The sequence below is a fragment of the Piliocolobus tephrosceles genome, chromosome 20 (assembly GCF_002776525.5).
Source record: "Piliocolobus tephrosceles isolate RC106 chromosome 20, ASM277652v3, whole genome shotgun sequence".
Lineage (NCBI taxonomy): Eukaryota > Metazoa > Chordata > Mammalia > Primates > Cercopithecidae > Piliocolobus > Piliocolobus tephrosceles.
In genome coordinates this window covers 16,460,065-16,476,425 of record NC_045453.1, presented here as the reverse complement: position 1 = coordinate 16,476,425, position 16,361 = coordinate 16,460,065, and the positions used below count along the sequence as shown (strand labels likewise).

Below are 16,361 nucleotides of genomic sequence, written 5' to 3'. Positions count from 1 at the left end.
TGGCTGGGGCCAGAAGTCATCTGGAGGTATCATTATTCATGTTTGGCCAGCGATCTACACCAAGATACTGATACAGACTGACATCTCCGGCTGTTGGTCAGAACACCTATCCACGGCCTATCCACACGGCCTTGGACTTCTTAAATGGAGACTTGTGCTCTAAAGGTGAATGTCCCAAGAGAACCAGGCAGAAGCTGTATAGCCTTTTATGAATTAGCCTCAGAGGTCGCCAGCATCACTTTTGCCACGGTGCCAGATTCAAAGATTCAGAGGAGGGAACAGAGACCCCACCTCTCAGTGGGAGGAGCATCAAGCCCATAGGATAAGAGAGTATTTGGGTCGGGAGACAATCGTTGAATACATTTTGGGGATATATTCGGAACACACTGCTACAGCACTCCCCAGGCCTGTCCTCTAGCTGCTTATCTCCCAACTCTGAGCTACAGCCCCCAAACGCTGCCCCTGGAGTGGCCTCCCCCTTGCCCAGTACTCTGCCCTGGCTGGCAACTCTGAATAAACCATGTACTAGGGTTTGAGTATGGGAAAGAATGGAAGCCTATGAACAGAGCTTTACCAAGAAGAAATCATTTGAAATTCACGATTTTTTTTTTTTTTTTTTTTTTTTTGAGACAGAATCTTGCTCTGTCACCCAGGCTGGAGTACACTGGCGTGATCTTGGTTCACTGCAACTTCTGCCTCCCAGGTTCACGCCATTCTCCTGCCTCAGCCTCCCGAGTAGCTGGGACTACAGGTGCCCGCCACCAAGCCTGACTAGTTTTTTGTATTTTTAGTAGAGATGGGGTTTCACCGTGTTGGCCAGGATGGTCTCGATCTCCTGCCCTCGTGATCTGCCCACCTCGGCCTCCTAAAGTGCTGGGATTATAGGCATAAGCCACTGCACCTGGCAACCCCACCCTTTTTTTTTCTTTTTTGAGACAGAGTCTCACTGTCACCCAGGCTGGAGTGTAAAGGTGCGATCTCGGCTCACTGCAACCTCTGCCTCCCAGATTCAAGTGATTCTCCTGTCTCAGCCTCCCAAGTAGCTGGGACTACAGGCTCGTGCCACCACACCTGGCTAATTTTTGTATTTTTAGTAGAGACAGGTTTCACCACGTTGGCCAGGCTGGTCTCGAACTCCCGTGCTCAAGTGATCCGCCCTCCTCGGCCTTCCCAAAGTGCTGGGATTACAGGCATGAGTCACCGTGCCTAGCCAGTGTTGTATCCTTTCAGCCGGTCCAGAAAGCTGTACAGTATTTACAACAAGCTTGAGAGTTATTTATGTCTTTGATAAAAGACTCAAATCTAGAACTGGGGTTGAAAAAAAAAATGCAATGAAAGACTGTTTCATAGGTATAAAAAGACAGATGCAACCATACATTTAATTTTTAAAAACGGAATGTATCTTACATAAGGATTTTGTGAAAAATCTTATACCTATCTGGGTATTACAGAAGATGCATATACCTTTCATAGCTCATGGAGGAAAGAGTGTATAAACAATTTTGATAAGGAGTTGAGGAACAATTTGAAAATAGTTTATAAAGAGAGAATCAGGAGGCAGAAAAAGCTTCAAGAGGCATGGTCTTCAGAAATTGTTCTGGAATGCTGTTTCACTTGTATCGATGTCATGTTCCTGGATGAGAGAATAAGACAGAATTTTAGTATTTCAGTATAAAGCCTGAAATGTAAACTCTTCAGTGCTTTGGAATTTAGAGATTCTGAATCTTCATTAATTAGGACATATACATAATATCTGGCTTTAGGGCTGAATCCAACTCAAGGATCAAATTTTGATCCTTTTGCCCTACCAGGGCAGGGCTTGTGACCACTGCCCACTACCCACCATGATGAGTAACAAACAGAGTTGAAAGCACGGGTGCAAAGACCACACCAGACTTCTTACATTGGCCTTGGTGCCTGTTCTAGCATGCCACCAGATTGAGTACTGCTGGGAACCTACCTGACCTCCCATCCCATCACTCACTGCTGAGCAGCCACATCAAAACCCTCATCTCTGGGTTCCCTTCATGGATGGCACTTAGACCACAGTAACTGCCCATACACTCCTGTCTCCCACTACACAGAGCTCTGCGAGGACAGCAAGGACTGCACTCATCTTGTTCACTGCTATGGCCCCAGCCTCCAGCACCATGCTAGAGGTGGAGAGTGAAACATTGTCAAATGAGCATCTGTCAGAGCCAGCTTCCTTCCAGGAGAGGCTCAAAAACTAATTGGTCTTCCCACTCAGCATCTAAAATCCTAAGCTTGAATTTTGCCTGCTTACATTAAAAAACACTCTTTTTTTTTGCTGCAAAAGTGACACAGTCACTATAGAGATTATAATAAAGAAGGAAAATAAAAATTAAACACTATCTTTTTTTTTTTAAGATAGGGTCTCAATTCCAGGATGGAATGCAGTGGCATGATCACAGCTCACTGCAACCTCAACCTCCCCAGGTGTGAGCCACTGTGCCCGGCCCCAAGGATAAATATCTTTATGTTATTTTTTTATTATGCGAAATAATTCTATGTATTGTGTGTATTCTGTAAAGAAAGTAGAATCTCGGCCGGGCGCGGTGGCTCAAGCCTGAAATCCCAGCACTTTGGGAGGCCGAGACGGGCAGATCACGAGGTCAGGAGATCGAGACCATCCTGGCTAACACGGTAAAACCCCGTCTCTACTAAAAAAAACTACAAAAAACTAGCCGGGCGCGGTGGCGGCGCCTGTAGTCCCAGCTACTCGGGAGGCTGAGGCAGGAGAATGGCGAAAACCCGGGAGGCGGAGCTTGCAGTGAGCTGAGATCTGGCCACTGCACTCCAGCCCGGGCGACAGAGCAAGACTCCGTCTCAAAAAAAAAAAAAAAAAAAGTAGAATCTCTCTATACACTGTTCTTTAGTCTCTCCCTGCCCCATATTTACTGTATCATGAATGTATTCCCAAGTCCTTAAACTTTTTTTTTTTTTTTTTTTTCCTGAGTCTTACTCGTTGCCCAGGTTGGAGTGCAGTGGTGCAATCTTGGCTCACTGCAACCTCCGCCTCCCAGGTTCAAGCGATTCTCTTGCCTCAGCCTCCTGAGTAACTAGTACTACAGGCACGGGCCACCACACCCAGTTAATATTTTATTTTTAGTAGGGATGGGGTTTCATCGTGTTGGCCAGGCTGGTCTAGAATTCCTGACCTCAAGTGATACATCTACCTACCTTGGCCTCCCAAAGTGTTGGGATTACAGGCGTGAGCCACAGCGCCTGGCCCAAGTCCTTAAACATTTTTATTTTTATTTTTTATTTATTTTTTTGAGATGGAGTCTCGCTCTGTCTCCCAGGCTGGAGTGCAATGGCACGTTCTCAGCTCACTGCCAACCTATGCCTCCCGGGTTCAAGCAATTCTCCTGCCTCAGCCTCCTGAGTAGCAGGGATTACAGGCGCATGCCACCACGCCTGGCTAATTTTTGTATTTTTAGTAGAGATGAGGGTTCACCATGTTGGTCAGGCTGATCCTGAACTCCTGACCTAGTGATCCACCCACCTCGGCCTCCCAAAGTGCTGGGATTACAGGGGTCAGCCACCATGCCCAGCCAAACATTTTTATTTTATTATTATTTTTTTTTGAGACGGAGTCTTGCTCTGTCGCCCGAGCTGGAGTGCAGTGGCCAGATCTCAGCTCACTGCAAGCTCCGCCTCCCGGGTTTACGCCATTCTCCTGCCTCAGCCTCCGGAGTAGCTGGGACTACAGGCGCCCGCCACCTCGCCCGGCTAGTTTTTTGTATTTTTAGTAGAGACGGGGTTTCACTGTGTTAGCCAGGATGGTCTCGATCTCCTGACCTCGTGATCCGCCCGTCTCGGCCTCCCAAAGTGCTGGGATTACAGGCTTGAGCCACCGCGCCCGGCCCCCAGCCAAACATTTTTAAAAACATTTTTAATCTTATGGATGTACCCTTAACCAGTTCCCTATTGACGAAGATTTTTCTTCTATAAAATAATGCTGCACTGAGAATCCTGGTTGATAAATCTGCACATATTCAGAATTATATTATTAAAACAAATTCTGAAGATTAGAATGGGTCAAAGGTATATACATTTTAGGGCTTTTCAACAGTATTATAAAAATATCTCCAGACAAGTGGAACCAACTTATTCTCCCATCAGTAGGGTATGAATGCCTATTTACCAACACTGGCTGGGCATTCAAATTTTGAAATCCTGTCAAGGAATGGAAAAAAGAAGGCCAGGGATAATTTTAAAGTTATTGGTCCTCAGTCAGAGAAAGATCATTTCTTTCTTTCTTTTTTTTTTTTCCTGAGACGGAGTCTTGCTCTGTCACTAGGCTGGACGGAGTGCAGTGGCGCAGTCTTGGCTCACTGCAACCTCCACCTCCCAGGTTCAAGCAATTCTCCTGTCTCAGCCTCCCGAGTAGCTGGGACTACAGGCATGCACCACCATGCCCAGCTAATTTTTGTATTTTTAGTAGAGATGGGGTTTCACCATGTTGGCCAGGATGGTCTCCATCTCTTGACTTTGTGATTCACCTGCCTTGGCCTTCCAAAGTGCTGGGATTATAGGTGGGAGCCACAGTGCCCGGCCTGAGAAAGATGATTTCTAACCTCATGTTCTGCTGCTCTATCCTTTCCTCTGTTCTCTTGTCACACTGGCATCACTGCCGTTCATCAAACATACCAGGCACAGCCCAGCCTTAGGAACTTTGCACAGCTCTCCCCTCCGCCTGGGACACTCCTCCCCCAGAAACCTGCATGGCTAAGTCCCTCAACACCTTCAAGTCTTTGCTCCAATACAACTTTGCAATGAGGCCCACCCTGATTGCCCTATTTAATACTCACCAGTCATCATGGCCACACACAGGACACTTGATCACTCTTACCCAGCTCTATTATTATTATTATTATTTTCTGAGACAGTCTCACTCTCTTGCCCAGGCTGAAGTGCAGTGGTACCATCTTGGCTCACTGCAACCTCCACCTCCTGGGTTCAAGAGATTCTCCTGCTTCGGCCTCCCTAGTAGCTAGGATTACAGGCATGTACCACCACACCTGGCTAATTTTTATATTTTTAGTAGAGATGGGGTTTCACCATGTTGGCCAGGCTGGTCTTGAACTCCTGACCTCAGGTGAACTACCTGCCTCAGCCTCCCAAAGTGCTGGGATTACAGGTGTGAGCCACCACACCAGCGGTTTTTTTTTTTTCCTGAGACAGAGTCTTACTCTGTTGCCCAGGCTGGAGTAAAATGGTGTGATCTCAGCTCACCGCAACCTCTGCCTTCTGGGTTCAAGTGATTCACCTGCCTCAGCCTCCCGAGTAGTGGGATTACAGGCATGCACCATGACACCCAGCTAATTTTTGTATTTTTAGTGGAGAGGGGGTTTCACTATGTTGGCCAGGCTGGTCTCGAACTCCTGACCTCAGGTGATCTGCCCACCTCGGCCTCCCAAAGTGTTGGGATTACAGGCGTGAGCCACTGTGCCTGGCCTCTACTTCTTTTATACCAAAGCACTTACCATTTTCTAGCATCCTATGTGACTCACTTATGTTTATTGCTTATTGTCTATATCTTCCAGCTAGTACATAGGTTCCATAAGTACAGCGATTATTGTCTGTTTTGTTCACGTAGTAGATGCTCAATAAAGACTTGCAGGCTAAATCAACATCATAAAACACGACAAGCACAGTTCATGGATGATACCAGTACTGGAGGGGCTCCCACTACACTATGCCTTGCAGACTCTGTACCTGGTTCAATTTCTTGAACTCCACCACTTGGAAGAAGACGTGCTCAAGGATATGTTTGGCATCCTGTTGGTCCTTTGGTAGTTTACTGGTTACTCCAAGAATGTCACCACACTTCCTGACATAGAATTCCAGGTCTTCTTCAGTACCTAAGACAGTTGTAGTAGTAGTTAGATTAATTCTTAACTTCTGCCCTTCCCAAAGTACAGACTTAGTGTGTTTCAGGTATGCCCTATCATGTTTCCACATTTCCTAAGATCACTCACCTCTTCCTAAAGTAATGTGACTACAGGATTTCAACACTGAAAAACTCTACCGCTCTCTAATGGGCTGCTTTTATAAATTAGGACAGAAGTGTGACACTCCTAATCAGAATAAAACTGGACTGGTACTGGCTTTCCTATTCCTCAGATCTAGTATTCCTACATTAGAAAGAACAGGTGCAAGAGTAGGAAATCAAATTATCATTCCCTGAATGCAACAAAGATCACTATGAGAAAAGCATATGGGTAATTAAAAATAGCATTTACTAAAACAATATTGTATTGGCTGGGCGCAGTGGCTCACGCCTGTAATCCCAGCACTTTGGAAGGCTGAAGCAGGCAGATCACTTGAGGTCAGGTGTTCAAGACCAGTCTGGCCAACATGGCAAACCCCTATCTCTACCAAAAATACAAAAATTAACCGGATGTGGTGATGCAGGCCTGTAATCCCAGCTACTTGGGAGACTGAGGCAGGAGAATAGCCTGAATCGGAGAGGTGGAGGTTGCAGTGAACCGAGATTGCACCACTGCACTCCGGCCTGGGCGACAGAGCAAGACTCCATCTCAAACAGAACAACACAAAATGGCTGGACGTGGAGGTTCATGCCTGTAATCCTAGCACTTTGGGAGGCCAAGGTAGGCGGATCACAAGGTCAGGAGTTTGAGATCAGCCTGGCCAGCATGGTGAAACCCTGTCTCTACTAAAAATACAAAAAAATTACCCAGGCATGGTGGGGTGCACCTGTAATCCCTACTCGGGAGGCTGAGGTAGGAGAACTGCTTGACCCTGGGAGGCGGAGGTTGCAGTGAGCCGAGATCACACCACTGCACTCCAGCCTGGGCAACAGAGCAAGACTCCATCTCAAAAACAAAACAAGGCTGAGCGCGGTGGCTCATGCCTGTAATCCCAGCACTTTGGAAGGCCAAGGCAGGTGGATCATCTGAGGTTGGGAGTTCGAGACCAGCCTGACCAACATGGAGAAACTCTGTCTCTACTAAAAACACAAAATTAGCCAGGCGTGGTGGTGCATGCCTGTAATCCCAGCTACTCAGGAAGGCTGAGGCAGGAGAATCGCTTGAACCTGAGAGGCAGAGGTTGAGGTGAGCTGAGGTTGTGGTGAGTTGAGATCGTACCACTGCACTCCAGCCTGGGCAACAAGAGCGAAACTCGGTCTCAAAACAAAACCCCAAAAAACAAACAATATTATAGAAAGAAAATAAAAGAAGAAAAAAATTACCCATAATTCCATCAACAACATAGCTCTGTGAAGCCATCCTCTGGAGCCCTACATGTAGGATGGACAGCCATTACTGCCCTTCTCACATTATACTGTGATTTCCTTCTTTTTTTTTTTTGAGACGGAGTCTCACTCTGTTGCCAGGCTGGGGTGCAGTGGTGCGATCTCAACTCACTGCAACCTCCGCCTCCCAAGTTCAAGCCATTCTCCTGCCTCAAGCTCCCAAGTAGCTGGGTCTACAGTCATGTTCCCCCATGCCTGGCTAAATTTTGTATTTTCAGTAGAGACGGGGTTTCTTTTTTTTTTTTTTTTGTTCTTGATTTTAGAGACGGAGTTTCGTTGTCGCCCAGGCTGGAGTGCAGTGGCCGGATCTCAGCTCACTGCAAGCTCTGCCTCCCGGGTTTATGCCATTCTCCTGCCTCAGCCTCCGGAGTAGCTGGGACTACAGGCGCCCGCCACCTCGCCCGGCTAGTTTTTTGTATTTTTTAGTAGAGACGGGGTTTCACCGTGTTAGCCAGGATAGTCTCGATCTCTCGACCTCATGATCCACCCGTCTCGGCCTCCCAAAGTGCTGGGATTACAGGCTTGAGCCACCGCGCCCAGCCAGAGACGGGGTTTCAACATGTTGGCCAAGATGGTCTCGATCTCTTGACCTTGTGATCCACCTGCCTTGGCCTCCCAACGTGCTGGGATTACAGGAGTGAGCCACCATGCCCGGCCCATTATACTGTAATTTCTTTCTTTCTTTCTTCTTTTTTTTGAGACAAGGTTTGGTTCTATCACCCAGGCTGGAGTGCAGTGGCATGATTTCAGCTCACTGCAACTTCCGCCTCCTGGGCTCAAACCATCCTCTCACCTCAGCCTCCCAACTAGCTTGGACTACAGGTGTGCCCTACCATGCCTGGCTGATTTTTTGTATTTAAGATGGGGTTTCACCATGTTGCCCAAGCTGGTCTCGAACTCGTGAGCTCCAGTAATCTGCCTGCTTTGGCCTCCCAAAGTGCTGGGCTTATAGGCGTGAGCCACTGCGCCCGGCTGTAATTTCTTTATTTTCCTTCTGATTTGCATTTTAAGTTATGATAGAAATATATGTTTTTTACTAAGACATTCAAACCCACAGCTGTAACAATCTTTCATCCTAGTTCTATTGCCACCAACTACCTAGAATTATTATTGTTATGTCTGCTTCTGTGTGTAAATGTAAGTTTTCACAAAAATGGGATCACATTTAATGATGTATTATGGACATTCCATGTCAAAGTTTATGCCCTACATTTTTTTTCTTTTCTTTTTTTTTTTTTTTTGGAGACAGAGTCCCACTCTGTCACCCAGGCTGGAGTGCAGTGGCATGATCTTGGCTTACTGCAACCTCTGCCTCCTGGGTTCAAGCACTTCTCCTGCCTCAGCCTCCCAAGTAGCTTGGATTACAGGTACCCACCATCACGCCCAGCTAATTTTTTTATTTTTATTTTTAGTAGAGACAGGGTTTCACCATCTTGACCAGGCTGGTCTTGAACTCCTGACCTTGTGATCCACCCGCCTTGGCCTCCCAAAGTGCTAGGATTATAGGGGTGAGCCACTGCGCCTGGCCTTTTCTTTTATTTTTTGAGACAGGGTCTTGCTCTGTCAACCAGGTTGGAATGCAGTAGCACAATCTTAGCTCACTGCAGCCTTGACTTCCTAGGTTCAAGCAATCCTCCCACCTGGGCCTCCTGAGTAGCTGGTACTACATGAGTGAGCCACCATGCCTGGCTAATTTTGTTTATTTTTCTATAGAGAAGAGGTCTCACTGTGTTGCCCAGGCTAGTCTCAAGTGATCCTCTTGCCTCAGCCTTCTAAAGTGCTGGGATTACAGGTGGGAGCCATTGTGCCCAGGCTACATTTTTCTTTTAACAGATATATAATATTCTATTTTGTTTCTATTTATTTATTTTTCAGAAACAGGGTCCCTCTGTCACCCAGGCTAGAGTGCAATGGTGTATCATAGCTCACTGCAGCCTCCAACACTTGGGCCCAAGTGATCGTCCCACCTCAGACTTCCAAGTAGCTAAGACTATAGAAGTGCGCCACCCCACCTGGCTACTTAAATTTTTTTTTTTTTTTTAGACGGAGTTTGGCTCTTGTTGCCCAGGCTGGAGTGCAATAGCACAATCTCGGCTCACCGCAACTTCCACCTCCTGAGTTCAAGAGATTCTCCTGCCTCAGCCTCCTGAGTAGCTGGGATTACAGGCATATGCCACCACGCCCAGCTAATTCTGTATTTTTAGTAGAGATGGGGTTTTTCCATGTTGGTCAGGCTGGTCTTGAACTCCCAACCTCATGTGATCCACCCACCTTGGCCTCCCAAAGTGCTGGGATTACAGGCATGAACCACCGCACCCAGCCCTTTTTGTTTGTTTGTTTTTTGAGACAAAGTCTCATTATGTTGTCCAAGCTGGTCTTGAAATCCTGGCCTCAACTGATCCTCCTGCCTTGGCTTTTCAAAGTGCTGCAATTATAGGCATGATCCACTTTGCCTATATTTTTGTAGAGATGGGGTCTATGTGACCCAGGCTTATTTCATACACTTTTAAACCAATTCCCCTACTAATGTATGGACCATTAGACTGTTTCCAATTTTTTGAATGCTATAATATCTACATAGCTATATATATTTTGTTTTGTATTTCCACAAGGATTTCCATAGGACAGTTGCTAGAAACAGAAATGCCAAGTCAAAGCTTCTGCTTCTTCACTGTTCTGTGATTCCTCCTGGACTAATCACTACGTCCTGCTCATTTTTGATTGTCCAGGACCTACAGCAATGCCTGGCACAGAATAGAGATGCAGTAAAGGTCTTTGTTTACACTGAACTATTTCCATTTTGCTTACTTCTTTCTGGGCTTTGGGCACATACAGATGTTGCTGACATAGCTGGTATCCTCTTGTACAAGCAGTTTTGTATCTTGCTTCCTTCATTCAGGCTTCTCTCTTAAATTTTGTCTGTGTCACATGAGTCATTCCCTAGCCTTTGTGAACCTCTTTTATAATGACTACATATTCTCCTACCAAATGATTGTGATGCAGTTTACGACCATTCCTCTGCTAATGGACATTAAAGCTATTTCCAAATTTATAGTTTTTTCTATTTTTAAAAATTGTTATTTTTTAAAATATATTTTTAGAGATAGGGTCTTGCTATGTTGCCCAGGCTGGTCTTAAATTCCTACGTTCAAGCGATCCTCCTACCTCAGCCTCTCGAGTTTACTGTATTTTTAAAATAAATAGTGTAGAAGTTGGCTGGATGCGGTGGCTCATGCCTGTAATCCCAGCACTTTGTGAGGCTGAGGCCGGTGGATCACCAGAGGTCTGGAGTTTTAGACCAGCTTGGCCAACATGGTGAAACCCCATCTCTACTGAAAACACAAAAATTAGCCATGTGTAGTGGTGGGCGCCTATAATCCCAGCTACTTGGGAGGCTGAGGCAGGAGAATCGCTTGAACCCAGGAGGCGGAGGTTACAGTGAGCCCAGATTGTACATTGCACCCAAGGCTGGGCGACAAGAGTGAAACTTTGTCTCAAAACAATATATATAATCTCCTTAGATTAGACTTCCAGGAGTGGGGCCACTGCCTTAAAGTGGATGGCTAATTTTATGCCTCTGAGCATACATATGCAGACCCATTTGCTGTGTTGGAGGCAATTCATGTCGGGAGCAGCCCCAGACCAAAAGTCAGGAGGACCACTCATCGTGGAGTTGTGTGGCCTGGGGCCTTATTTCTTCATCCACATGTCAAGGTGGGCACACTTGGCTCTCTCTCAGATCCTGTCCAGTTTGAAGTCTCTATGATTCTTTGGGCCCTGACTCAATTTCCTTATTTAGCTGCTCCTATGACCACCGACTGAGATTTGCTAAGTGGCAGCCAGGGTCAAGATTAATTCTCTCAATAGGTCAGAACTAAAGACTCACAGGGAACAAAGCTGAGACCTTTGGCTTTCTGCTTGGCACTATGTTCTTATTCACTGAACTAAATAGCCTTGAGAAGAACAACCAACATTATTTACATGACATAAATAAGAATGGTAAGTTTATACTCCTATTCATATTTTGTTTTTCCTAAATAAACTCTAAGCTTTCTCTCATAGTAATCCTCAGAAATTCATGACTAAATAAAACTCATAAGAGAAAACAAAGTTTAAAAGTTGGCCAAACTTAGGCCAGGTGTGGTGGCTCACACCTGTAATCCCAGCACTTTGGGAGGCCGAGGTGGGCGGATCACCTGAGGTCAGAAGTTGAAGACCAGCCTGACCAATATGATGAAACCCCGTGTCTACTAAAAATACAAAAATTAGCCGGGTGTGGTGGCACACACCTGTAATCCCAGCTACTCGGGAGGCTGAGACAGGAGAATCACTTGAACCTGGGAGGCGGAGGTTGCAGTGAACCAAGATCACACCATTGCACTCCAGCCTGGGCAACAAGAGTGAAACTCCATCTCAAAAAAAAAGTTGGCCAAACTTACACTTATTGGTAATCTGAGCCAGCCGTGCCTTCTCAGAGGAGAATGTTTCATCTAAATCAAATAGCTCCAGAGGTGGAGGTGGTAACTCCCGGAAACTGGGAGGAAAAACCTAAAAGGAAATAAAGTCATCATTTAGAAATGCGAGAGGATAATGTAAAGGAAATAAAGTCTCTCAAGAAAGAGCTTGTCCAAAGTGATAACTAACAGTGACGAGACACAAAGAGAATAAGGAAGTCCACATCCTTAATTCCTCAGTTGGGAACCACACCACATGGAAATCCCTACAGAACAGTAACTCAGCTCTTCTCTGAGGATGAAATACCCAAACTCCCATCACCTCGTCTACCCTCACCCATGAGACCCATATCAAGAAAGATTACTAGACCACTGTAAACAACTAAGTAGAACCAGCTCTAATTACCACTAAACTGACCAAGCTGACATACCAACACTAATTAACTCAGAACGATGACACAAAGCTTGGGACTTAGGTTTGTGTTGAACGTTTGATTATACAACTTTTTTCTCATTTAATCATAAGTTTTTAGGGATGGAAGTTATTTGGAGAACCAGATGCAGATTAGTGTAGAAAGTATTGAACGTGGAGTCAGATTTTGCAGGTATGAACCAATGGTATGCGGGTAAATGTTTAACTACTTTCAAAACAAAACAAAACAAAACTGAAAGCCTGTTTTGTAGCATTTACCATTTTCTGTAATGTAAATCCTCTCACCATGGCCAATTTCAAGCTACCAAGCAAGATCAAGCCAACTGGCTCATAACATTTCAGAATGTGGTGAGACAAGGTAATTTTAAAGGCAAGGTGAGTGCATGTTGGGCTGAAATGTTGAAAAATAACCTATTTACACACATAACCATAACTATCCCCTGGGCTGTGAGAATTATGCTATGAATCAGGCCCTGACACCTGGAAGGGCAGTGCAGTTTTCTTCCTTTTTATCCAAGAAATCTCATATATGCCCTCCAACCCCACAAGATGGGAATGGGAAATGTTTAATAGCCAGAAGGCTCCACATCCTTGATTCCTCAATTTGGAAGCATACCACACGGAAGTCTCTATAGAACATTAACAAATTAGGTGTCCATGCATGTTTAGAGACACAGCACTATGACTCCACAAGGAGTGCCACAAATGGCACATGGAAGGGACCACGGTGAAGGCCTGCTGACAAGATAAGGGCAACAGTGGGGCTCTGCAGTGGGATCCCCCAAGCACACCTACTCACCGCAGGCTGAAGGGTTGGCAGGGGTGTCTCAAACTGAGGCTGGATGAGCTGGAGCGGTTCATGCTTCACATTTAGCTGCTCGTGAGCCCTGTGTTCATAATCAAACAAAAAAGCAGGGATCAAGACAAGACACCATAGCACAGCATGTCTAACTGACCACACTGTGCTGTTCTTCATGAAATACAGTGGTTCAGTACTATTTTTAGAAATACCAATGGACCCAGCAATCCCATTACTAGGTATATACCCAAAGGAATATAAATCATTCTATTATAAAGACACATGCATGCATATGTTCACTGCAGCACTATTCACAATAGCAAAGACATGGAATCAACCCAAATGCTCAACAATGATAGACTGGATAAAGAAAATGTGGTATATATACACCATGGAACACTATGCAGCCATAAAAAAGAATGAGATTGGCTGGGCGCAGTCGCTCACCCCTATAATTCTAGCACTTTGGGAGGCCGAGGTGGGTGGATCACCTGAGGTCAAGAGTTTGAAACCAACCTGGCCAACATGGTGAAACCTTGTCTCTACTAAAAATACAAAAATTAGCTGGGTGTGGTGGCTGGTGCTTGTAATCCCAGCTACTCGGAAGGTTGAGGCAGGAGAATTGCTTGAACCAAAGAGGTGGAGGCTGCAGTGAGCAGAGATCATACCATTGCACTCCAGCCTGGGCAAGAGAGCAAAAACTCTGTCTCTTTTTTTTTTTTTTTTTTTTGAGACAGAGTCTTGCTCTGTGGCCCGGGCTGGAGTGCAGTGGCTGGATCTCAGCTCACTGCAAGCTCCGCCTCCCAGGTTTACGCCATTCTCCTGCTTCAGCCTCCGGAGTAGCTGGGACTACAGGCGCCCGCCACCTCGCCGGGCTAGTTTTTTGTATTTTTTAGTAGAGATGGGGTTTCACTGTGTTAGCCAGGATGGTCTTGATCTCCTGACCTCGTGATCCGCCCGTCTCGGCCTCCCAAAGTGCTGGGATTACAGGCTTGAGCCACCGCACCCGGCCAACTCTGTTTCAAAAAGAAAAAAAAAAAAAAAAGCCAGGCGCAGTGGTTCATGCTTGTAATCCCAGCACTTTGGGAAGCCAAGGTGGACGGATCACAAGGTCAGGAGATCGAGACCATCCTGGTTAACACAGTGCAACTCTGTCTCTACTAAAAACATAAAAAATTAGCTGGGCGTGGTGGCGGGCGCCTGTATTCCCACCTACTTAGGAGACTGAGGCAGGAGAATGGCGTGAACCCGGGAGGCGGAGGTTGCAGTGAGCCGAGATGGTGCCACTACACTCCAGCCTGGGTGACAGAGCAAGACTCCGTCTCAAAAAAAAAAAAGAATGAGATCATGTCCTTTCTCAGGGACATTGATGGCGCTAGAGGCCATTATCCTTAGCAAACAAACACAGGAACAGAAAACCAAATACCACACGTCCTTTTTTCTTTTTTGAGACAGAGTCTTGCTCTGTCACCCAGTCTGGAGGGCAATGGCACGATCTCAGCTCACTGCAACCTCCGCCTGCCAGGTTCAAGCAATTCTCCTGCCTCAGCCTCCCAAGTAGCTGGGATTACAGGCACGCGCCACCACACCCAGCTAATTTTCATATCTTTAGTAGAGATGGGTTTCACCATGTTGTTCAGGCTGGTCTTGAACTCCTGACCTCGTGATCCACCCACCTCGGTCTCCCAAAGTGCTGAGATTACAGGCGTGAGCTACTGTGCCCAGCCTACCACATGTCCTTTTTTTTTTTTTTTTTTTTTTTTTGAGACGGAGTCTCGCTCTGTCGCCCAAGCTGGAGTGCAGTGGCCGGATCTCAGTTCACTGCAAGCTCCACCTCCTGGGTTTACGCCATTCTCCTGCCTCAGCCTCCCAAGTAGCTGCGACTACAGGCGCCCGCCACCTCGCCCGGCCAATTTTTTTGTATTTTTTAGTAGAGACGGGGTTTCACCGTGTTAGCCACGATGGTCTCGATCTCCTGACCTCGTGATCCGCCCGTCTCGGCCTCCCAAAGTGCTGGGATTACAGGCTTGAGCCACCGCGCCCGGCCCACATGTCCTTATAAGTGGGAGCCAAATGATGAGAGCACACAGACATATAGGGGAGAATACACACTAGGGCTTATGGAAGGTTGGAGGGTGGGAGGAGGGAGAGGATTGGGAAAAATAACTAATGGATACTAGGCGTAACACATGGGTGATGAAATAATCTGTACAGCAAACCCCCATGACACAAGTTTACCTAGGTAACAAATCTGTACTTGTACCCCTGAACTTAAAATTTAAAAACAAAAACCTCATAAAATAATATCAATGTTACTTAATCAACTCTCTAAATAGAATATGCATTCTAACTTACATAGATTACATAGTTAAATCCTTTTTCATTTTAGATCAGAATATGTTAACGTATTTCAATGAGATTTCAATGAAATATTTTTATGAAATTTAATTTCATGGCAGTTAGTCTAGTTTCTGTTTCAGATACTCATGTAGATATGTAGTGTTTCACTTTCTTTGGTGACTGGTAGAAATTCTGACTTTTTTCTTTGATTTAGTGTAAAGGTTTGAGATTTCCCCTTCCAAAATAATAATAATACCTATATTAATTCCAACTTTGAAATGTGAATTTATTCTTCCCATCTCACTCATATGCGTCAATACGTTTAAAGTATTATGTGCTTTATCTTTTTTCTTCTTCTATTTTTTTATTTTTTTCATTTATGCACAAAAACCACAATCTAAACACTTACTTTTGAAATAAATTTTGACTGTGTCACCCAGGCTGGAGTGCAGTGGTACAAATCACAGCTCATTTTAATCTTGAACTCCTGGACTCTAGCAATCATCGCACCTCAGCCTCCTGAGCAGCCAGGACTACGAGCGGGTACTGGAGTGATGTGCACCACCATGCCTTGCTAATTTAAAAACAATTTTTTCGTAGGGACAAGGTCTCACTACGTTGCCCAGGCTGATCTCGAACTCCTGGCTTCAACAGATGCTACTGTTTCAGCTTCCCAAAGTGATGGGATTACATGTGTGAGCCAGCCTTTTCTTCTTAAATCAGTTTCTGGTATTGAGATTTGTCCAAAGATGGAAATTGATTTCCTGGGAATAAGGGTCTTCATCACTCTTTACAGCTACTTCAATCTTAAATTTTCTTTTGATTGGTGTTAACTGCTCACCTAAGGCAGCCAAATTCTCTTTTATTTACTTGGTTTTTTTTGAGACACAGTCTCACTCTGTCACCCAGGCTGGAGTGCAGTGGTGCGATATTGGCTCACTGCAACCTCTGCCTGCCAGGTTCAAGCAATTCTCCTGCCTCAGCCTCCCAAGCAGCTGGGACTACAAACGCATGCCACCACACCTAGCAAAT

General features: G+C 45.6%; 1 protein-coding gene across 3 annotated transcripts in view; it reads right to left on the bottom strand.

The window, feature by feature from the left end:
- Nucleotides 1-1,349: 1,349 nt before the first annotated feature.
- Nucleotides 1,350-16,361, bottom strand: part of IFT52 (intraflagellar transport 52) — a 57,658-nt gene continuing 42,646 nt past the window's right edge. For all 3 annotated transcript variants that reach the window (XM_023227905.3, XM_023227906.3, XM_023227907.3), the window contains 4 exons: nt 12,990-13,077; nt 11,743-11,851; nt 5,743-5,888; nt 1,350-1,633 (listed from right to left, as the gene is read on the bottom strand). In XM_023227905.3, the coding sequence (XP_023083673.1) occupies nt 1,586-1,633; nt 5,743-5,888; nt 11,743-11,851; nt 12,990-13,077 (391 nt within the window). In that variant the 3' untranslated portion in view covers nt 1,350-1,585. The remainder of the gene's footprint in view (nt 1,634-5,742; nt 5,889-11,742; nt 11,852-12,989; nt 13,078-16,361) is intronic.